We start from the raw sequence: 22,806 nt of genomic DNA, 5'->3' as shown, positions 1-22,806 counted from the left end.
TACTATGGATGGAGATGAGGAGGCCCTTTAGAGATGGATGCAGGGAAAATGGGCAGGGTGTAGGGAAGATCTGAGCTCTGAGGAATCCAGCATTCACACAGGAAAAACAGCAGCTGGTAGAGGAAACCGAGATGGGAGGGTCAGAGAGGTAGGGAACGAGAGGGGCGTGTTATAATTCAGTTCTTGGACGGATTTTAGCAAATTGAAAAATGCTATAATGACCCATCTCCCCCATTTTACAGATAAGGAAACTGAGGCTCAGAGGTGGAAGAGACATGAGATCAGAGGCTAAGGTGAGGAGGGATTGACATCTCAGGAGCTGGACACGTGTCCCCCACTGGGACTGGAGGAAGGTGATGTCCTTGAGGAGGAAACAGCACAATAACAAGTCACATGACCAGGGGAGGGGGGCTTCCTGTTTCCCGGCCCCTCCCAAGCCAGCCTTGGCCAGGCCAGGCCTAAGCAGGCAGTGGCCAGGGATTTGGGCCGCTGACCACGGCGCTCCTAGAGGCACAGGAGAAGCAGAGCGGCCTGAGGGGACCCAACCCCAAGACTGGGGCCTCTGACTCAAGAGGACCCTGGGGAGGAGAGGTGACTCTTGAAGTCCTCGAGCCAGGCCCAGACTGGGGACAGAGGAGAGGACAGAGGTAGTGAAAGATAAAGGAGGCAGGGGAGAAGAGGAGATCAGAACAATTTTTGGAGATAGTGAGCTGCCTGTCAAGAGAGGCTTTCAAATGTGCCAAATCGACATTGATAACTCAAGATCCCTTCCAGAGGGAGGAGATCAATGCCCATTTCACAGGAGAAGATATTAAGGCTGTCATTTGCCTGGACAACAAAGACAAGAGCTGAGATCAGGCTGTGGTTTTAGGAGGAAGATTCAGAGGACTGATTTCTGGACCGCAATGAGTGCCAGAGCCACACGCCCCCGAAGCCGCCGAGGGAGGCACGCACTGCCTGTAAGTGCCCCCCACCACCACACCCAGCTCTTTGGGACCACTCACAGCCCTGCGTGGCTCAGAGCTTGGCCGTGGGGGTCATTTTCAGGGGGAGCTGGATCCTGTGGCAGAGAGTTCAGAGGAGGCCGAGGCAGCCAGTGGGAGTTCGGAGCTGGGCCCTGTGCCATCTCAGGAGAGCTGCAAGCCGAAGCTGCCAGGGCCAGAGGCAGAGGCCAGTGGGCAGGGCCTGGGGAACAGGTAAGGCCCACTCGGTCTGTGCTCCCCACTCCAGCCCTGGTGTATCTTTCCTACCCACAGATCTACCTGTGTTCCTCCCTTGCTCACAAACATGCCATAACTTCCCATTGCCCTCCTCAGCCCCACTTTCAAGGCCCCGGATAATGCAGCCCCTGTGAGCCAGACACCCCAGATGACCCCGTTTCCAGAACCTTCCATCTCTCACCTCACCACAGGACCAACAAAGAGGCTGAAGGGGACTCTAGCAGAGGACCGGCCCCATCTCCTGAGGGACCCTTCAAGCCTGCAGAGGAAGGCCAGCAGGCCACAGATGTAGCCCCACCGGGTAGGGAGACTGTCCCCTCCAAGCCTGAAGCCTCTGACATGTTTCAGATTCTCCAGCATGCTCTGAGCTCACTGGAGGCAGCTGCTGCTGCCTGGCGCCACCGGCCCCCAAGCTGTCCTGGGCCCATGGAGGCAGAGGACAAAAGTGAGGTGGGACCCAGGCCCTGCTTGGAGCAGGACGGGGCAGGGGGTTGCCAGAGGGAGGCAGCCCGCCTGGCAGAGAGGAATGACTGGCTGCGATTGGCCTTGGGCAGCCGAGAGGAGGAGCTGATTCGCATGCAGGCCTCCCTGCGGGCCATCCAGGCTGAGAAGGAGATGCTGCAGCGAGAGGTGAGTGGGGCAGCTCTCTGTCTAAGGGGGAGGAGGGCCTGGCATAGGCAGCGTTCAATCATTTGTTCATTAGGAAAACTTCATGTAGCATTAGCATTGACTGCTGAGCCTGAACAGACAAAGTCCGTTGCCTTCTTAGTTAAGGTGGTCAGAGATGCCACCTAAGGAGGTGACACTTGAATGAGGAGGTAAGGGAGGAGCCATGCAAGGACCTGGGGACGAGCAGGCCAGGCAGAGAAGGAACTCCCTCCCTGAGGTGCAAGTGTGATTCAAGGAACAGTGGGGAGGCCAGTGTGGGGGTGAAAGGAGGACAGTTTAGGTGATGGGGGCAGATTTACAGGATCTTGTGGGCTGCTGGGAGTTGGGCTTTTGCCCTGAGCTTGGTGGGATCCTGGAGGGTTTCCCCGGAGCAGAAAGGGGCGGGACCTGATGCCGCGTTCACAGGCGCCCTCTGGCGGCCATGGGCGGAACAGCCTGTGTTGGTGGAGGGGGTAGGGGCGAAATCCCGCAGTTCCAGGAGGCACGGGTCCAGACACCAGATGGTGGAAATTGTGGAGGTGGCACGAAGTGGGCAGATTCTGGGTGGTGTCGATGGTGGAGCTGGCAGGTTTGGATGTGAAAGCCAGAGAAGGGTTGAGGACAAGTCCTGGTTTGGGGGCCTGCAGGACTGGAAGGGAGAAATGGGGAGGCTGCAGGAGGAACCGGTTTGGTGGGAGGAAGACCAGAAGCTGCTTGGGCCCTAATGAGCTCACGATATCCATGAGCCATCCATGTGGGACCATCAGAGAGACCTGTGTCTGAGTCCAGAGCTCGAGGGAGGTGTCAGGATAGGAGAAACACATTGGGACCTCTTCAGCCTGTGGATGGAGGAGATCATGGGGAACAGGCCCTCATCTTGGGCAGGACAAGGGCGCAAGACATGGGGCTGCCAGAGCCCAGCCTGAGGGGTGGGGCCCACTTCCTGGCTGGGAAAGAAAATCCCCCCTCCACATTCCTCTCCCCACCCCCACTGCCTCTGGCGACCACCACCCTGTTCTCTAGAAGTTCAATTTTTTGTTTTGTTTTATTTTGTTTTAGATTCCAAATATAAGGCGATCACAATGTATTTGTCTTTCTCTGACTTATTTCCCTTAGCATGATGCCCTCAAGGCCCACCCATATGGTGGCAAATGGCAGGATTTCCTTCCTTCCTTTTTTTTTTTTTTTTAAAGATTTTATTTTTATGTAGTCTCTACATGGAATGTGGGACTCGAACTCACAACCCTGAGATTAAGTGTCACAGGCTCCACTGACTGAACCAGCCAGGCGCCCCTCCTTCTTTTTTTTAAGGCCCAAATAATAGTCTTTCTTAGCCACTCACCCTCCAGTGACCACTTAGATGGCTTCCGTGCCTTGGTTATTTCAAGTAATGCTGCAATGAACATAAGGGTGTGGATATCTTTTCAAGTTACGTTTTTTCATTTCCTTCGCACAAATACCTAAGAGTGGAATAGCTGAATCGCATGATGGTTCTAAATTTTTTGAGGGAGCGCTGTATGGTTTTGCATAAATGGCTGTGCCAATTTATGGTCCCGCCAATGGTGCGTGAGGGTTCCCTCTTCTCCACACCCTCCCCAATGGTTGTTATCGCTCTTTTTGAAAAAGATTTATTTATTTATTTATTTGAGAGAGAGAAAGCGAGCATGCCCACGTGCCCGTGTGAGTGGGGGGAGGGGCAGAGAGAGAGAATCTTCAAGCAGACTCCCCGCTGAGCACGGGCCTTGACCCCAGGACCCATGAGATCATGACGTGAGCCAAAACCAAGAGTCAGACACTTCACTGACTGAGCCACCCAGGGGCCCCAATGTCTTTTTGATAGTAGATATTCTAATAGGTATAACGGGATATCTCGTGGTTTTGATTTGCATTTCCCTGATGATTAGTGATGTTGAGCACCTTTTCATGTACCAACTGACCATTTATGTTTAAAGAAAGAAGGTTCTTGAGTGGCTAAGTGAATTGCCCATGGCAGTTTGGTGGGGTGAGTAGCTGGGTTCCTGCTTCCCCGCCGTGGCCTGGCCACTGTCCCAGGCACAGGTTTGAAGGAGGGTTGGTGGGTGGTTGGTGCTCCCAGGCCTGACCGACTCTATCTTCCTTCCCCACCCTCACCGCAGGTCCAGGAGCTGCAGGATTCCCTGCTGAGGCTGGAACCTTTCCCACCTCCGTCCCGGGGCCCAGCAGGGGGCTCAGTCAGTGGCTCCAGCAGTTCTGGGGTAGATGAGGAGCCCTGGGGGTCTCAGGTGAGCATGGGAAGCTTAAAACCACCATCTTGAGATCATCAGGATTCTGGGTGGTGGGAGTCAAGTCCTGGTCCTGTGATCCAGTAGCTTCTAGGGTAGGAAAAGACTTAATCCCATGATACTGGGCCCTCAGTGACAATCTGGGTGAATCAAGTCACCTCTTTCTGGCAGGACCCCTTCTCCCTGGGTCACCCCCTGCTCCGGCGCCTCCGGAGCGATTCCAGCACTCAGATGCTTGGACCTCTCCCCACTCAACCCCTTGCCCCCGAGATACACATCATGGAAGCCCAGATGGAGCAGCTCCGGGGGTAAGGGCCACAGATGTTGAGCTCATAAGGGCACCAGTGTGGAGCTGGAGTGGAGTGGGGAGGAGGGTGGAAATCAGTTGGGTCCTGACTGCCCTGGGGGGCCTCTCATTTTCCCTCTCCCATGACTGTGGAGGCAGGAGCATTGAGAAGCTCAAATGTTTCAACCGTCTGCTGTCAGCTGTGCTGCAGGGGTACAAGGGCCGGTGCGAAGGCCTGAGCATGCAGCTGGGCCAGCGGGAGGCGGAAGCCACCGCTCTGCGTCTGGCCTTGCAGTACAGGTCAGTAGCATCCCACCCATGATACCACTAGCGTGGAAGGGAATGGCTATGCTCAGAGGATGATCCACGGGGAGAGTCAGGGCCCTCGTAGGAAAGCACTTTCCCGCCTGAAATTATTTTAAGGCAATTTTAGCCCAAGGGGTGCTGAGGGAGTTCACGTGCTCCCTGGGGTGGAAGTGGGGGATGAACTGAAGGATCCAAGGACAAGTGGGTATGTCACCCATGTGACAAGGTGGAGCCAGTTGTCCTAAGGCACTCAAGATCAGTGTCTCACAGCGAGCACTGTGAGGAGGCGTATGGAGTCCTGCTCACTCTCCGGGAGGCCGACTCGGGAGCAAGAGAAGAGGCCCCTAAGGGGGACCTGGAGGTGGCGGAGAAGGAAGCCCAGAGGCTGCTGGCACAAGAGGGTGCTGCTGTGGATGGAGTGATACCACGGGACCCACAGCCAAGGTACCCCGGGAACCTTGAGAGCTGGGAGGCCCAGTGAGTGGGGTCCTTGGTAGAGAATGGGGCTCCCACAGCTGGGTCCGTGTTGGGGTTTGGCATGGCCGTGCCCAGCAAGGTCAGTGTAGGATGCTTCATGGTTCATGCGCATGAGGCCTGGCTAGTGTTGTCTGGTTGCAACTCCACAAAATTGGGATGGTGGTTGACAGCCATTGAGATGGTACAGGACCTCCAGGGTTGGCATGAAGATGGATGATGGTGCCCACTGATTAGAACTGGCATGATGGTGTTTAATGGGGTTGGCATGATGTTGGTACACATGGGGTTAGCATGATGTTGCCAAACAGGGTTGGCAACCTGAGCAGTGGTGCCCATTGTGTTGCTGTGATGGCATGCACTGTGTCGGCATAAGTGCCAGCACCTGCTGAGTTGGTGTGATGGCTTCCACTGTGATGGCATGCGCAACAGTCATCGTTGACATGATGGTGTTCACTGTGTTGTCTTGATCAATGATGGTGCCCTTTGGGGTTTATGTTCTGGTGTCCACCATGTTGGTATGACAGCACTCACCACAGATGGCATGGAATCCATCATGGTCAGCAAGATGGAAGATGATAGAGCCCACCAGAGTTGGCATGAAGTTAGCACAATGGTGGCCACCAGTGTTGACATAGACCCCTTTTCTGTTTCCTGTAGCCCCCAGGGGAGTAGTGTGGATTGGCCCACACTGCAGGAAGTGGCTACCCAGCTCTGGGGCTACGTCCAGCGTCTCCGGGCGCGCCGTGCTCTGGTGAAGATTCCCCCAGAGCCTGGCCCAACTTTGGCACCCATGCCCACTACGCCCCACGCAGAAGCCATGGTGCAGGCCATTCTGGGGACCCAGCCTGGCCCGGCCCTACCCCGGTTGGAGAAGATGCAGATCCAGCAGGACTTGGCAGCCACACGGGTATGTACGGGCAGTGGTCACTGTGTTGGTCTTTTCTGGTGGGACAAAACCCTTTGTGGAGGCTGAGAGGGATGCGAATTGGGAGATCAAGTAACAAAGGAGAGTTCTATGTGGCTCAGAGCAGACTTCCTGGAGGGAGGAGAAGTGGAACTGGGATTTTGAGGGATGAATAGGAGTTTGTCTTCTGGAATTCAGTTTCTCATAAGATTTTGAATCTGGCTTTCCAAAATTTCCTTCCTATGGAAAGGAGATGGAGGCAGGGGACATAATCTGAGGTTTATTCCCTGGCATGAAAGACCTGAGGTTCTAGAGTTGGAGAAACTCCAGACACTTCCACTGAGATGCTACTCGACCTTGTCTGAGATATTTGTATTCTCTGAACTGCCATTTCTACTGCGGTCATTTTTAGGAAATGATTATTTCCCATCATACAAAGTCATGGTGAGGGTTTGAGTTCTTGCCTGACCGGTCCTCACTGCGGCGGGGGGGGGCTCCTGGGGCCTCAGTTTCCCCAGATCCTAGAGGCCCCAATTCTCTGCCCACCCCTTGGTCTCTCAGGACACTCTGGCCGACCTGATGCTGCGGCTTCAGCTGGTGCGGCGGGAGAAGCGGGGTCTGGAGCTGCGGGAGGCTGCCCTCCGAGCCCAGGGCCCAGCCCACATGCTCCTGCTAGAGCAGCTGCGGTGGGAACGGGCACAGCTCGGGACTGGTGGGGCCAGCAGTAGTGGTGCAGACAGCAGTGAAGGCGGCAGCAGCGGAGACGAAGAGGAGTTGCAGGTGAGTGGCTCTACCTGGCAGGGATAGCAGTATACTACTGGCCACGGGGCCCTGGGCAATCACAGCCCCCCTCTGAGCCTCCGTTGGCATTTCTGCACAAAGAGATGAGTTGCATGTCAAAGGACTATATGTGAAAGTTCATACCTGTACTTTGGGCTTTTTTTCCTTTGAGGGCATTGACCCCACTGAGCCCCAAAGGGTTTGGCGTCTTCCACTCAAACCTGTGCCTCCTCCTTCCCACCCCCAGGCTTATTCCTACTCAAGCATCTTCACTCCAATAACCCCAGCCCATGCTTCATCTCTCCCTAAATTTTGGCTTGAGCTTGCCCCTGAGGCCTTCCCTTTTGCCCCTTCCCGCCTTATCCTATCCATCTTCTGCTTAAAGGCTTTAGTAGCTTCTGGAACCCTCCTTTGAATCATCTCTCCTACCTTCAAGCCTTTGTAGATGCTGTGCCCCTGCCAGGAACACTGGTCCCTTACGTCTTTGTCCAATTAAGCCCACGATCTCTTGCAAGTCTGAGCTCAGACCTCACCTTCCTCCAGATGAGATCCCCTGTTATTTATTTCTCTTGTTAAGGAGGACTTTTACCCTTATTGGGGTATCTCACCGGACTGGGGGCTCTGTGAGTACAGGGGCTGTGGCTGCCACAGTCTGGGTGACTTCAATGTCCAGCTTGGGCTGAGTACGCCTAGGCCAATGTCACTTCCCTCCCTTCTGCCTCCCACAGGGCCCGCCTGCTATCCTTGGTGGCAGCAAGGGCATTGATGGAGGCCAGGTTGGCAGAATGCAGGGCCCTGAGACTCTAGCCCAGGAATTGGCAGCATCACTTAACCGGTGTGTGTCTTGGTCCTGGGCTGGGGGGTGGATGGGCTGGGCGGGGATACATAAGAATCCATGGGGGCACTGTGTGCAGCAGAGGGCTGGGTGTGTGTCTGTGTACAGGTGTGTTCACATGAAAATACCATGGATGGGTGGGGTGGGAGGAGGGAAGAAAGGATTGGCTATGGCTATGAGCTCCTCTCTCCCCACCCCTGCACCAGGGCCCTGGGCCTGCGGGAGCAGCTGCAGTCCCTGCGGGAGGAACTGGAACAGGTGGCTCAGAAGGGGCGAGCCAGACGTGCTCAGAGTGCTGAGCTGAACAGCGATTTATGCAAGGCTCACAGGTGGGTTACCCTTCCCTGTGTCCCCCGGGTGACCTCAGAAGTGTCCCTGGCTCTCTCTGGGCCTCAGGTTTCCCTTGTAAGGTAGGTGGCAGGTTACATCCGTCCCATACCTCCCCTTTCTGAGTGGAACCCTAGGAAGATTCAATCTCAAAGAGTTCCTGTCTGGGGCTGGGAATACATGGCTCCTGACTTGGGGGTAGCGGGGGTTGTTTCCTGGCTCAGCCCCCCACCCCTACGCCCTCCAGTGCCCTGGTCCTGGCCTTCCGAGGTGCCCACCGGAAGCAGGAAGAGCAACTCAGGAAGCTGGAGCAGCAGGTGGTACTAATGGAAGCTCGACAGGCAGAGGAGCTGGAGGCATTAGAAGCCACCGCGAGGGCACTGGGGAAGCCCAGACCACCCTGCCGGCCTCCCCGGCTGGGAGAGACCTTCCTGTAGGTCCCATTGTGGCCGTGTCTGGACATGCCAGACAGTTATGGCGGCCCCATCATAAACTGTCCTGGAGTGATGTTATGTCATGTGTGACTTTGAATGTTGGGACCTGTTGGGGGGCATGGGGGCTGATGCACCAGGGGGTCTGGGACCTGATGGATGGGTCGCTGGGCATTTGAGAAAGGCTGCCTGTCTTTGACCTGGCACCAGGTGACATGTGAATGTGACGCCAGTGGGATCATGCCAGAGGTCATGCCAAATCTAGGACTGGCTGAAGTATTCGGGGTCAGTGAGGTTATATGGCCAGAAATTGAAATTCCAACACTCATCTGTCTCCAGAAGCCCTGGGAGGGGTCCAAAGGGACAGGGCACACCTTCCCTTGTCCATCCCCTTGCCAGGGAGATTCGAGGTTTGGCCTGGTAGATGTTCCCAAGAGGAAAATTTCCATAGCCCAGAAGGAAGACTGAGGGTCTAACGATTCAGGGTATGGAAAATTAGCTGGAAAATCAATTGCTCTCAAGGTGGAGGTAGGGGAGAGGAGAAATCTGAGGGCTTTGGAACTTGCATTCGAAGAACATATGGAGCTAAGGTAAAGGGCTTCTGGGTGGAGGGCACAGCAAAGGTAGGAAATCTGCAAGTGGTTACTCAGGGGCAATGAGCAACGAGGAGAACGCTCAGGGTGGTCAGGGAGGCACGTTCCAGCCTGAGGGTCTGGACAGCCCCTGGCCGGGCTAAATTCCAGCTTTCAGAGGCAGGGCCCTGGAGCTGTTAGAGTCAAGTTAAAAGCAGGCATCTAATTAGCATCTCATTTATATAAGCCACACCTCCCGGAGGGGGGACCAGGTGGGACCCGGCCAGCCGGATTATTGGCCCGCTCTCCCCGCCTCGGTGATGGCTGAAATCCAAGAAGGGGATTAGAGAGGTTTTCATCCCCAGCCTGGTGGCGGTGATGGTGCGGGTGATTTCCAGCTCACACCTCTTCAGGTGTGTGCGGTGGCTGCCTGCTGCAAGGTGCGCCTGAGGTCAAGCCCGTCTGGGGCCCACGTTCAGCCTGCTCCTCCTGACACAACCCCTCGGAGATCGCTGGGGCTGGTGACCTTCGGACGGTGCAATCTTTCTGGACAAAAGCCAGCTTTGAGGAAAGCAGGGAAACTGGGGGGGGCAAGGTCCTGAGGAGGGTCAGAGGGGCCGATCTTATCCCCTCTTGCCAGGAGTGCAAAGACCGCTTCAAGCCCCCCCAGTTTGCCCAGTGGGATGGGGGCGCAAAAGGAGACAAGGTCACCTGTTGAAGGGTGGGGAATGAGTTCGCGCTGTTGGAGGGGGCAGGGGCCGGTTCCCAGGCCGCCGGGAGCGGGGTCTGGCCGTTCCCACGGGTGCCCCCTCGGCAGATGGGCCCGGGGCTCTTTGTCCCCGGTCCGCAGCCGCCGCAAGGTCAAATGTCACCGCGGGGCCGCGGGCAGGGGTCAAGGGGGCGGGGCCGGACCTCGACCCACTCCCTCTGCCCCCCCCCCAGGGCCCCAGGGGTTTCGCGGGGCTGCGGCGCTACGGGGAGGGGGCGGGGCGGCCGCCGAGGGTGTGGACCTACCGGAGGTTCTAGGATCTGCGGCCGATATTTCCCTCGTCTCCAAATCGGCCCCAGACTGCCACTTCTGAGCCTCTCCTCTCCCGAACTTGTGTCCCTCAAGCCCCAGGTCCCTGCCCCCTCCCCTCTCCAGTCCCCCTCTGAAGTCCTTCCCTGAACCTTGTCTCCCTTCCGAGATGCCCTCTGCCCAAGAATGCTGGAAAGCCCAGTCCAGGGACCTGGGACCCCTGTCCTCACCCCCAAATAACTAGCCAGCACCTCCACATTCCCAGGCAGCCCCAGAACAAAATGGTCTTCTCTAACCATCCAGACCCCCTTCTCCAGCAGGGCTTACAGGGCAGGGAATTCCACTCAGTCCCACGGAAAGTCCTTGCTCATGTCTAGGACCCAGTTCTTGCTTCCTGTACTTGCTAAAACCTCCAGCTCTCACCCAGCCAGACGCTCCCTGGGAGGCCCACAGGCCCAGGGCTGGGTGTGTGGTGCTTGGCTTTTACAGAACCTTGGTATCCTCTAAAATGTTGCATGATCTCCAAGATCGCCAAGATCTCCCTGCCCCCCAGCCAAGGTGTCCCCTCAGATGTAATCTGGAGAAGGGGATGCCTTTTCCCAAGACCCCTTCCTGCAAGGGGAGGGCCAGTGCGGGCAGAGGGCACTATTCTTCCTGCTGGCAGCTCTCAGAGGCCCAGCCATGTGCCCCGGTGTCCAGCTCTGGGCCCAGGGCCCAGGGCAGGGCAGGAGATAAGGCCGGCAACGACCTGCGGGACTCCAAGGTGAAAGGTCACGGTGGGAAGGGCTTTTCCAGCTGGTTAAATGTTAACAGGCCCAGAGCAAGAGGCTCAGGCTTGCCCAGGGGGGGGGGGGGCACGACAAACAAAGGGCGCCTAATAAATGCTGGTCGTCCCCACCGGGGTCCAGGAGGGCAGGGGAAGCTGTAAGCCAGCGGCAACTGAGAGGCTTTAGGGAGCCTGGAAGAGACATCTGCAGTCCAGCCGGTGGCCTGGCCAAGCCCTTTATGTGAAGCACAGAAAGAAAAGGAAATTAAAGAGGAAAAGGGGCAGGCCCCAGTAGGGATGGTGGGCATTCCTGCTGCCTCTAGCCTAACTGGGCGTGTGGGTGCCCTGCCCCCAGAGGCCTAAAATTCTGGCGAGGGGGCCCCTGACCTCGCGCCCCCGCCGGCCACAGACCACAACATCCCTTGGTCCTGGAGATTCCTAGCACCAGGTGTTAGCCCAAGCTGAGAAAGGGGGGGGGGTCGGACGCGGCGACTTTCTGGAAGAGGAAGCAAACACAATCCATCTTGCAACTGTGCAAAGAAATGCCCCAGGGTGTGTGTGTGTGGTGTGTACTGAGCAGGGGCGTGCCCCCCGGGTGCAACTGGCCCCCCATTATTGCTTCTGCGGGGAATGCTGGGGTAGAGTTCCGAGGTGCGCTTCGAGGGCGGTGGAGCAAGGCATCGTCCAAGGCCGGAGGCGGAGGGGAGGGCCTTGGAGAGACATCTTGGCGAGGCTGCGGAAGGGCAGAGGGCAGCAGCGGCTCAGGCTCCCGCCGCGGCCCGGCAGGGGTTAAGGCTGGAGTCGGGCGAGGGCGGGGGCAGGGGGGGAAGAAGGGGAGCACGGAGGGGGCGCCCCGGCCCCGCTGCCCTGGGGCTATGGCCATGGTGACCGGCGGCTGGGGCGGCCCCGGCAGCGGCGGCGGCGACACGAACGGCGTGGACAAGGCGGGCGGCTACCCGCGCGCGGCCGAGGAAGACTCGGCCTCACCCCCGGGCGCCGCCAGCGACGCTGAGCCGGGCGACGAAGAGCGGCCGGGGCTGCAGGTGGACTGCGTGGTGTGCGGGGACAAGTCGAGCGGCAAACACTACGGCGTCTTCACCTGCGAGGGCTGCAAGAGCTTCTTCAAGCGGAGCATCCGCCGCAACCTCAGCTACACCTGCCGGTGAGCCCCCTATCAGCGCGCGGCCGCTGTGCACCCGGCCCCGCTTGGGCCGGGCCTCTGACCTGCTCGGTCACCTTGGGCCTGGCGCTGACCTTCCCCGGGCCTCCACTGCCTCCTCTGAGATAGGGGCACAGCCCCTTCTCCCCCCCTCCATAACATTCCTGGGATTGTGTATACAGTCGGCGCTGTATCGATGCATGTCCCCCCGTCAGGTGGTCCTTTGCGGCTTCCGCCCCAGTTCCTTGCTCCTTCTCTCTCCCTCCCTTTTCTCCGAGGAGGGGTCATCCCCGCACGGGGAGGGGTTGGGGGGTGCTGTCAGGGGTGGGGCCCTAACCCCAGGGCATCCCTTCTCTTGGGGATCTCGGCGCGCAGGGCACCCTGCGGGAATCGAACGTGGAACTTGGACTGTGGAGCTCGCAGCGTCCAGGGGCCATTGTCTGCGGCCGCGCGGATCGATACGGCGCGCCCTTGGGGTCAAATATCACTTCCAAAGTCGCCCTGGCCACCGAGGCGGCGGCGGCGGCGGGAGCGAGGCAGGGGTGGCACCGGGCGGCCTCCGGCCTCTTTCGCATGGGTAGCCCTGCTGTGGGGGGAGCTGAGCTTGCCCATCAGGGGGGAACTCCCCCCACCCTGGGCTCACCCTGGGCCTCGGGTCACTGGAAACCGCCGCTGGAGGGCTGGGAGGGCGGCTGGATTTGACCACACCTCGGCTGCTCCAGCCCTCCCCCCACCAGGAGTGGGTGCGGACCTGGGGCTCCTGGAAAATCCCTGAAACTTCGGTCGGCTCTGACAGGGTGGGGGGTGAATGTTTCCGAGAAGGAGCCCTGGGTCCTCCGAGGTTGGAGTCCCTGCTGACAGGGTGTGGCCTTGCTAGTTTCTCTGGGCCCCCTTTCCCACCACTCTTCCTTGAGTGTCCTTTCGCTACACTGACAAGCTCCTATCCTGCACCCCAACAGGAACATGTGTAGGCGCTGCAGAGCCAGTATGGAGAGTCCCATTTTCCAGATAGGCAAAACTGAGGCCCAGAGTGGTCCTGGCGCTGCCCTGGGGCACCCAGGGAGAGACCCTGCCCCAGCTGGGGCTCAGCAAGGGGAACTGGGGTTGGGAAGAGGGGAGCAGCTGAGTCCTGGTCAGGGTGTCCCCAGGGAGAGGGCAGCTGATGGAGGGCGGGGCCCCAGGCATCAGAGGCTGGAGTTTGGCCCCAGGTCTGCGGTCAGGGCCTTGTCTGGGGTAGGTGTGTGTGTGTGTGTGTGTGTGTGTGTGTGTGTGTGTGAGCTGCCTTACTCCCTCCTCCAGTGCTAACTGGGCCACCAGACTTTGGCCTCATTCTTGTTGCTGGAGTGACTGCCTGCTCTCTGGCCGGGTCTTTGGGGAGGGCAAGGGAGGAGCTTAGGTGGCTCTGGGGTCCCAGGGGCTCTTGGAAGGTGGGAGCAGGGAGCTATAAGACAGGGGAGGGGGGCATTGTTCGGGGCTGGCAGGTTCTCCAGAAGCTCTGCACTGTGTGACCTGGTGAAGTCACTGCCCCTCTCTGAGCCTCAGATTGGTTCAGCAAGGTCCCCTCAGGACCTAGCGTGGGAGGTTCGATGCCTGCCCCTCAAAGAGACCCCAGCTCTGATCCCAGCTCTCTCTGTCTGGAAGAGGCACAGTGAGACACAGATGCTTCCTGCCTGTGGAGTCGGGCTGGGCCAGAGGGAGGGATGGGTCTGGAGTCCAGGAGAGAGCAAGGGGCTGTGCCCGAGGTTCAGGGAGGGCTGCCCGGAGGAGGCCCGTGGGAGGTAGGCCTTAAGCAGGAGGGGTTTGTCAGGTAGAGGAAGTGAAGGGCACTCCTGAAGAGAGCGTGGCCCAGGCAAACACTTAGTGGCAGGTTAGGGGAGCAGTGTTGTAAGATGAGACCACCCAGGCATGGGAGAACTTAGAGCCTAGTGGATCACAAGTGCTGGACTGAGGATGACAGGGAGCCAAGGAGGGTATGTGAGCAAGGGAGGGCAGGGATCAAATTGGACCAGAGGCCAGAAGCCTCGGGGGGAGGCTGAGTTGGGCCATGGGTTTGGGCAAAGCATGTGCTCTTTAGGTGGGATAACAGGTGGAACTTACTGTTTCCCCATCTGGAGGGACAGGAGATCTGTCCCAAGTCCACAGCTGGGGAAGTTGAGGCAGAAGGTTCAGGACCTCCCCTGGGGTCAGGGGCCCTGAGCTGGGCCCCTGCCTGCCTGCCCGCCTGCCCCAGGCCTGGCTGTTTCCACCCAGCTGCCCAGGACCCTCCCCCTGCCTGCCTGCTGGGCTTTGTTCTGGTTCTGCCTGAGCTCCCTCCACCCTAGCAGGGCCTCTTCCTGGGGGCTCAGGCCATGCAGGGGACAGAGGCCTGGGCTTAAAGGCTGGTGCTGTGGAGAGCCTGGGCACTTGGAGAGCCCCCCAGGACCTCAGCTCTCCTGAACCTGTCATTGAGTACCCTCCAGCTTGGGCTTGGGTCCTGATGCCCTCCCCAAAGCCCCCCAGATTCCTGCAGACCCGGTGCATCCCATATAGAGCTGGCATCTGGCCTCCCATTTCCAGATGAGGAAACTGAGTCTCGGTGGAGAAGTGGCCACCCCAGAGCTGGGGCTGAGTGTGGCTGAGATGTGTTTGATTTTTAACTTCATCGAGCGTTCGTTTTACCCTGTGACTGTCTCTGGGCACCAAGAGGGTACCCCAGGGGTGTCTGCCCCAGATCTGGGACTTGGAGAGCCTGGAGCCCAGGGTAGAGAGACACCGAGGGAGCACAGGGATAGGGGCCAAGGCAAAGAAGTACTGGAGAGATTTGAAGGACAAGGGCCTGAACCTTCCTGCTTGGGACTGACTCTGGATGGGGAGCTCACTCTCTTGCCGGGCAGGGCCCCCTGTCCCATCCCTGGAAGAGGCCATGATCCCTGAGGGCCCCCCAGAGGAAGCTTCTTAGGCTCAGTTAGGAGTTGGAAGGTCTTCCCCAGAGGAGGGGACCTGGGTATGGGGTCTTAAAGGGAGCAACAGGGTTCATTCATTCATTCATTGGTGGTAGTCTTGTGCAGGGTGATAATACTCGGTCCTACTGTGCTCATAGAGGACTGGCCCTGGCCTGGCCCTTAGTGTCTTTGTTAATTCCCAAAGCCCAGTGACCCGACCATGGACCTTTGCTGTTCTCACATTGCCCTTGGGACGAAGACCCCACCCCTTTGCCCCTCAGTAGCCAAATAAAATGAAACTGTTGAGGCTTTCGTATTTTCACGTTTCCAACCTTAAAAGCTCTCCTCGCGCTCTCTGCCTGGAATTGCCTCTCTGCTCTGGGGGAACTTCTATTCATCCTTCAAAACCCAGTTCCAACATACCCTCCCAGGCGTGCTAATCTACTTGGCTGTAGACCCCTTGGTCACCATCCACTCCAGTTGCCCTTTGCCTCCTTGCAGACTTAGCCCCTGTACCCCTCGGGGATACCTGCCCAGCCCGGGGTGGGGGGCACTGACGTTTCTCAGGGGCAGCCTTCAGAGGTGGTGTATAGGGTGGCACTGGGAGCAGGACGTGGGTGTCATGGTGACCCCCTGCCTGCCTCTAGGTCCAACCGTGACTGCCAGATCGACCAGCATCACCGGAACCAGTGCCAGTACTGCCGCCTAAAGAAGTGCTTCCGGGTGGGCATGAGGAAGGAGGGTGAGTACCCGCCGGGGGTGAAAACGCAGCCCTGGCCTTTGCCTTCACCGCCCGGCTCGGGGGTCTGGGAGCCGTGGACAGTGGGGTCTGGCGCCTGCTAACCTTGTTACCACCGATCCCACGATCTCTTGGGCCTCAGTCTGGCCCTGGGCTGGAGGAATCCAATTAGCACAGTCACCTGGTGGCTGCGGCAGAGCCGGGGACGCAGGAGACACCCTGATTCAGGCCCCCGGTGGGGCTGTTGTGCTCCCCAGCCCCTCTTCTCCGGGCCCCCTGGCCTCAGAGTCAGGTTCCTTGGCCCTGACACCTCGGTGACCCCCGTGCCCCTAGTTTGGCCAACGCTGTCTGAACAAGGATGTATTTTTGTTTTGTTTTGTTTTGATTGCTTTCTTCCATCCTCCACCCCCTGCTTTATGTTTGTCCAAGGCAGGAACTGGCCCGATTAAGGCAAAGGGCAGCTTACCCTTCCGCCTGCCCCTGGGCACCGGGAGCCAGAAGGAGGCCCAGCCCCTTGTCTCTGCCCTGGGGACTTGTGTGCACTCATGCCGGGTGGCTGGGCCCAGAATTGGGCCAAGCACTCTTAGAATTGCGTTGGAACCCAGAGGCTTCCACATGGAGCCTGGTAGGCTTGGGAACAGGATCTGGCTCACTGGATGAGAACCCCAGGCTGGGCTTCCTGTCTCTGACAGGACTGTCATGGGGCAGGTTGGCAGCTCTTCCCTGCCTCTCGAGTCTCCCCTGCTCTAAAGTTGGTGTCTTCTCTGCTGTCCTCTGTGAGAGAAGCTGGCAATCGCTGCTCAGTCTTTCCCTTAAGACCATCTGATTACTCTCTTTGGTCCTTTTAAGTTTGTGGATGACTTGCCCAACCTGGATTTTGCCTCTACTTGTCCATTTGACCTGAAGTTCTGATGTACGTCAAATCAGGGCTTCAGATCAGGGCTTTAGATCTCCAGAGTCTTCAGAGTGGGAAGAAAATAGTAATCACAGCTCATGCCCCAAGCACAGTCCTACCTCAGGGCCTTTGCACAGGCTGTTCCCACTGCTTGGATACCAGCAGATACCAGCATGGCTTCCCTACCTCTTTTTTTTTTTTTTTTAAGAGGTGAGGGGTGGGGCATCAGGAGAGGGAGAGAGAGTCTTAAGCAGGTTCCACGCCCAGCGCAGAGCCTGATGGAGGGGTCGGGTCCATCTCACAACCCTGAGATCATGACCTGAGCCGAAAACAAGAGTTGGATGCTTAACCAACTGAGCCACCCAAGTGCCCCTTACCTAATCCTCTAAGATTTGCACAAAGAACACCTCCTCAGAGAAGTCCTCCTGATTATTCTCCACCATCCCCCTTTATTTTGCACTGTCTACCGTGCTCTGTAATTTACTTGCTCCCCCACCAGAATGTCCACTCCCTGGGGCAGGGACTTGTGCTTGTCTTGTTTTCTGACCTATCCCTAGTGCCTGTCCGGGGCCTAGAACATTGAAGGTGCTTAATACATGTTTCTTGGCTTGAATTACTACCCATTTTAGCCCTTGCTATATGCCTAGTGCTGTTCTATGCAAGTTAGATTCTCATTCATTTAGCGATTGGTATCGTCACTGTCATTACTGTGTGCATCTTACAGATGGGGAAACTGAGCACAGAGAGCAGGAAGGTGAAGCATTTGCCAGGGTCGGAGAGCAGTCGAGTTGGGTTGGGACTTGAACCCACACAATTTGGGCTGAATAAAGAGGAAGAGCTGGGGAAGGGGTACTCAGGAAGCAGGAACAGTGAGTGCAAAGGCTCTGAGATAGGAACAGGGCTGGGTGATGGATGAATGGTGGGGATGAGGTTTAGAACTGAGTGAGCAAAGGGCCTGAAGGAAGAGGTCCCTCCCCTCTGGGGGCCAGGGGGTTGAGCTGGGATCCACTTTCTGGCCTTATCCAGCTACACCCATTTGACAGTTGACCCTGAGACACAGAAATTTTGTGGAGCCTCGAACCCAAGCTCCCACTTCCCTGCTCAGCTCTACTAGCCCCTGGCTCCCACACACATTCTGTTCCCCATTCATTCCCTGGCCGGTTGACCAGGAGTTCAGGGAGATGAGACAGGGCATGCCGACTCATTAAAGATCATTAGTTAGTTTCTGTCTGCCCCTCTGCCCCCCACCCCCCACCCCGTGGCACAGGTCAGGTGAGCATGCGGCTACCCCTCTGCCTCTTTGTGCCTCAGTTTCCTTCTTCCCATTCATTTTTCCCATTCACCTGAATCCTGGGGACACTGGCTGAAGCCAGCCGTGGGTGCTCCCCCATCCCCTTAACAGCAAGGCTACTGATGGCAGTTAATGTTTATTGAGCACCTGTTATTGGCTGGGACTCCACTCCTAGCACTGGTCACTGCAGACAGTGGAGACCTGCTCTTGGGAGCCATGACCTGGGGGTGGGATGAGGCTGGGAGCTGGAGGAAAGATCTCTTCTCTCTAGGAGAGAACATTTGCTTTAAGGATATGCTGGCCAGGGATCCCAAGTAGTATGAAGGTGACCTCTCCCTGGCTGCATTGTCAGTTCTGGGACCCCCATGATTGACAGGTCAAGCCTCCACGGAGGCTGAGTGGAGCTCACATCGTCCAGAGGGAGGGGGCCAGGCATCCCACCACCCATGCTCCTCTGCAAGCAGTGGGGGTGGCAGTGGTGGCTGGACATGGCCTTAGGCCGAGGGCACAGGGCGGAGCAGGGTGGGGCCGGCAGGTCCCTGGCCTCCCATTCAAGCTGTGCACCTATGGGCTGGGGTGGGAGGTCCAGGGAAAGGCTGGGTGTGGGGAGCCTTTGTGGGGAGTGACCCTCTGATAACTTTATCTTTCCCCCTTTCTTCCTCTCCACCTGCCCCCCATGACCCTGGTTACCCACTTTTCCCCTCGTTCCTTCCCTCCCTGTCCTTTCTCTTCCTGCCACCTCCCTCTCCCCTGTCTGGTCTCCCTATGTCCCGCAATCCCTTTCCCGTACCCGTATTCGTCACGCCTCCTCTCCCATCCCCCGGCCCCCTCCCCGCTCCCCGCCCGATTCCCGGCGGCGGCGGGGTGGGGGGGCCCTCTCTCCCCTCCCTCCGCTCCTGCCCCCTTCCTTTCCCTCCTTCCCATCTCCATTCAATCCCCGCAGCGGTGCAGCGCGGCCGCATCCCGCACTCGCTGCCGGGCGCCGTGGCCGCCTCCTCGGGCAGCCCCCCGGGCTCGGCGCNGCTGCTCTTCAGCACCGTGGAGTGGGCGCGCCACGCGCCCTTCTTCCCCGAGCTGCCCGTGGCCGACCAGGTGGCGCTGCTGCGCCTCAGCTGGAGCGAGCTCTTCGTGCTGAACGCGGCGCAGGCGGCGCTGCCCCTGCACACGGCGCCGCTGCTGGCCGCCGCCGGCCTGCATGCCGCGCCCATGGCCGCCGAGCGCGCCGTGGCCTTCATGGACCAGGTGCGCGCCTTCCAGGAGCAGGTGGACAAGCTGGGCCGCCTGCAGGTCGACTCGGCCGAGTACGGCTGCCTCAAGGCCATCGCGCTCTTCACGCCTGGTGAGATGCTGAGATGCGTTCGTGTTTGGGGGTGGGGGGGTGCGCGGTGGGGGGCGACCTGGACCCTGATCCCGGCCCCCACAGTCTTCCACTCCCTGACCCTCAGCCGGGCGGACCTGGCGCCCTGCACGTGCCTGAGCACTGATGGGGGGACAGTGGAGGAGATACAGGCCGTGTGACACCCCGATGCCCCCACTTCCTGATCCCAGGTGTCCCTAAGAACCCTGACCCCGGCTCTCCAGACCTGGAGCTTGGCCTGGACCTGTGACTCGGCCCCTAACAGCCTCTCTGCGTGATTCCCAGGCTCCCTGAGACCCCCCCCTCCACCCCCTCATCAAGGTGCTCTTCGTCCCCAGTGAGCAGATTGAGAGGTGGGGGGATGAGGGAGGGAGGTCCCGGACGCCTGGTCCTGGCCCTCGGTCCCTGATCTTTGTCCTCCCCAGCACCTCTGACCCTCATCTGCTGAATCTGGTGGTTCTTCCTGCGTGCGCGTTGCAGATACGGAGGGCTGCCAGGCCGGGATACCCTGACACCTGGCTCTGGTCTCCCCTGCGCTTTCCACTCCTTGATTCCTGGGCCCTCAGACTTCTGACCCAGGGCGGCCAAACTGTCCCCCAAGGCGGCCTCCTGGCAGCCAGGGCCGCGTGGGATTAGGCGTGGTACTGGGCAGGGGCGTGTCTTGGAGTCCCTCCCGCTGTAGGCGGGGCTAGGGCGGGGCTGTCCCAGTACCTTCCTTGTCATTAGTTAACCGTCTAGCCACCGAAAGCCCTACCTTACTCCAGAGACTGGTGGCACAGCTGGTTCTACACGCTGGAAGGTTCCGGATCCCCCTAGGTGTTTTCGTGGGGTCAGGGATGCACGAACCAGACCCAGGCCACTCTGAGAGGTGGCTTTCATTTGATATATACGGCTTTGCCCGTCCTTCCCCCAGAAGATTCTTTCTCTACCTTACCCTTCATGGGTCCCCAATTTAGATGCTGTCACACTCACTGACACCCTAGGCCACACTGTCTGAATACTCCCTCTGGGCCTGGCCTTCCTTCCCAAGTCCCCTCCCTAGCTCCTCTTCCCCTTGAGCTTGATTAGAACTTGTCACCCTGCCAAAGGCCTCAGTTGGGGCTCCTCTGTCCTTGAGACGCCACTGTCCACACTCCTGTGTCACGGGCCTCAGTTGAGGCCTCCTGAGTCTCTCTTATGGTCTGGCACTGCCTGAGATGCCCCATTTGTGCCTCAGGCCTCCATTTCCCACCTGAATGCCCCCCCATTACCCCCAACCCCAAGTGGTGCCCTCCAGTCACTCCTGGGGCCTCGTGTCCTGCCACTTCCCACCTGATTGACCTTGCCCTTATCTCCCCAGATGCCTGTGGCCTCTCAGACCCAGCACACGTGGAAAGCCTGCAGGAGAAGGCGCAGGTGGCCCTCACAGAGTACGTGCGGGCTCAGTACCCGTCCCAGCCCCAGCGCTTCGGGCGGCTGCTGCTGCGGCTTCCCGCCCTGCGCGCCGTCCCCGCCTCCCTCATCTCCCAGCTGTTCTTCATGCGCCTGGTGGGCAAGACACCCATCGAGACGCTGATCCGAGACATGCTGCTGTCAGGAAGTACCTTCAACTGGCCCTACGGCTCAGGCCAGTGACAGGCCGGCTGCGCTGTGGCTGGGTCTGCAGACCTCAAGGGACACGGATGCTTTGGCCCTACGCGGGGCCCCCAAGTGGAGGACCTTGGCTTCTCTCCTCAGACTCCTATTTTTTAAAGACTGTGAAATGTTTGTCTCCTCTGTTTTTTAAATGATCACGAAACCAAAAAGAGAGTGCTTGTCCAAGCTCTGGCCTCAGCCTCCCCAGAACTCCTGGCCAGAATAGAGGGGGGAGGGACCAAGGGTCCGTTTCTGGGACAGCCGGGAGCTCAGCACCCCAAGCATGAACTTTTGGGCCGGTGGGGTTGGCTTCCCTTGTGTGATGGACAGAGGCCTGGTGTCTGGACTCAAGGGGTAGGGGTCGTATGTGCCAGGTGAATCCTCTGGACACGTAATCCACGTTGGACACTACATGATGAGTGAATCAAGGCCAATAATAAAGATGTTTCCTACCTGCGTGGCCTCCATCATCTTTGTGAGAGGAGGGCAGAATGGAGGGCACCCCTCCATGGCTACCCACTCCCAGCCATCTGGAACACCCACAACCTAACAACAGCCCTACTTGCTGTTTTTGTGGGACAGTTTTGTGGGGAAGCAGCTGGGGGCAGGGAGGCGATCCTATGGTCAGCTAGTGAGTCCGCAGGAGCTGAGTCCTACTGATGGCTCAGTTTCAGGCTCTGGCCTGTGAGGGTGGGCCTCATAGATTCACACAGGCCCTGGACCAAATACCTTATTGTTTCCTTTGATCAGCCCTTAATCACGGTGTCCGGGCCCCTGTGTCCTCAGGAGAAACATTCGTGGTAGTTCCACCACGTGATCGCAACCCAGACGGAGCCCTCCATTCCCCTGGCCACAGCAATCGGTTCAGGGAGGGCGTGTGGCCCAGAGCTGGCCATTGAGACTTTATGGCAGGGAGTGGAAACAGGATGTAATTGAAAGCGGAGCCAAAAGAGGAAGACCAACTTCCCAGGATGCCTTTGGAGCCCCTGGATCAAGCCATATCTGAAACCATTAGGAGCTTCAGTTCCATGATCCCAGATTTGCCCTTTTGTGCCTGAGCCTGAGTTTGGTTTCTTCCCACATGTAACTAAAAAAACTCTCGTTTCAGAGATTGGCATCTGGAAGGTGGGCTATCGAAGGACAAACGGCACTGGGGACTTAATTAAGTTGATGTGAGGTGATGCACGGGACCTTGCCATCCTGGCCTCAGAGGCTTGTGGCCCAGCTCTGTGGTGGGAAAGGTGCCCGTAGGACTGATTGTCAGGACTGTGGCTCTAGAGGGTGGGTAGAAAGAGCCTGGATGCTGGGGGCAGGCCAGCAAGACAAGCCCTCCACTGAAGATGCCCCTGCGAAAACCGGGAAGAACTCAGGTCTCGCTCTGCAGGCTGGGCCTGTGCTCAGCCCTTAAACCTCCTCCAAAACGCTCCCCATGAGTACCCAGCCTCCTTCACGCCCCATCTTGGAAGAGGCCTGAGCGGGAAGACGGGGTGTTTGAATCCATTTCCTGGGGAATGAACGGGGGTCTCGTGGGTATACTCTGTCCCTAGAGGGACTGAAGTAGGAACGGGATGGAGAGGATTCTCGGCTGGAGAGCGATGGCCTATTAGATTCACAGGACATCTGAGAACTGAGTGAGACCATTCCGTCTGTCCTGCTGTCCAGACCCCAGCCCAGACATGGATGTCTGTGGAAGCCTGACTACACAACTCCTACACAACTCGACCAGACGGCCCTTCTGGCAAAAAGCCTCTTAAAGTTCTGTGGTTGAGACTGCCATCCAGCCCTCTGTTACTGTTCCATCACACTGGTCCCGGCTCCATCTTCCCTGAGGACAGAGGCCCTAGGAGGACCGATCCTGGAACTGAGGACTCTGTGATTTGGTGGCTGACACTGCCTTCCCTCCCATCCCCTAGAGCTCCCCTGGGAGGCTAAAAGTAAAGAGGGGGGGCGCCTCGGTGGCTCAGTTGGTTAAGCGTCTGCCTTCAGCTCAGGTCATGAT

At 58.4% G+C, this 22,806-nt stretch overlaps 2 protein-coding genes across 5 annotated transcripts; both read left to right on the top strand.

The window, feature by feature from the left end:
- Window positions 1–274: 274 nt before the first annotated feature.
- On the top strand, window positions 275–8,551 carry USHBP1 (USH1 protein network component harmonin binding protein 1). 4 transcript variants are annotated; one of them, XM_034658014.1, is made up of 13 exons: window positions 275–293; window positions 872–959; window positions 1,048–1,196; window positions 1,385–1,850; window positions 4,004–4,129; window positions 4,301–4,437; window positions 4,575–4,715; window positions 4,992–5,165; window positions 5,856–6,105; window positions 6,664–6,882; window positions 7,611–7,717; window positions 7,924–8,046; window positions 8,292–8,551. In XM_034658014.1, exons 2-13 carry the CDS (start codon window positions 906–908, stop codon window positions 8,479–8,481), a joined length of 2,136 nt encoding a protein of 711 aa, XP_034513905.1. In that variant the 5' UTR covers window positions 275–293; window positions 872–905; the 3' UTR covers window positions 8,482–8,551. The 4 variants fall into 4 exon arrangements, with proteins under 4 accessions (XP_034513905.1, XP_034513904.1, XP_034513903.1 ...); XM_034658013.1 differs by lacking the exon at window positions 275–293 and adding an exon at window positions 454–591; XM_034658012.1 differs by lacking the exon at window positions 275–293 and adding an exon at window positions 454–647.
- A 3,120-nt stretch (window positions 8,552–11,671) lies between these two features.
- NR2F6 (nuclear receptor subfamily 2 group F member 6) lies at window positions 11,672–21,263 on the top strand. The gene is made up of 4 exons (XM_034658011.1): window positions 11,672–11,993; window positions 15,559–15,653; window positions 18,780–19,175; window positions 20,533–21,263. The coding sequence occupies exons 1-4, from the start codon at window positions 11,707–11,709 to the stop codon at window positions 20,805–20,807; spliced, it is 1,053 nt and encodes a 350-aa protein (XP_034513902.1). The 5' UTR covers window positions 11,672–11,706; the 3' UTR covers window positions 20,808–21,263.
- Window positions 21,264–22,806: the final 1,543 nt, after the last annotated feature.

This window comes from Ailuropoda melanoleuca, chromosome 4 (genome assembly GCF_002007445.2).
Source record: "Ailuropoda melanoleuca isolate Jingjing chromosome 4, ASM200744v2, whole genome shotgun sequence".
Classification (NCBI taxonomy): Eukaryota; Metazoa; Chordata; class Mammalia; order Carnivora; family Ursidae; genus Ailuropoda; species Ailuropoda melanoleuca.
The sequence above is the reverse complement of the archived record's forward strand: the minus strand, read 5'-3'. Positions and strand labels throughout refer to the sequence as shown.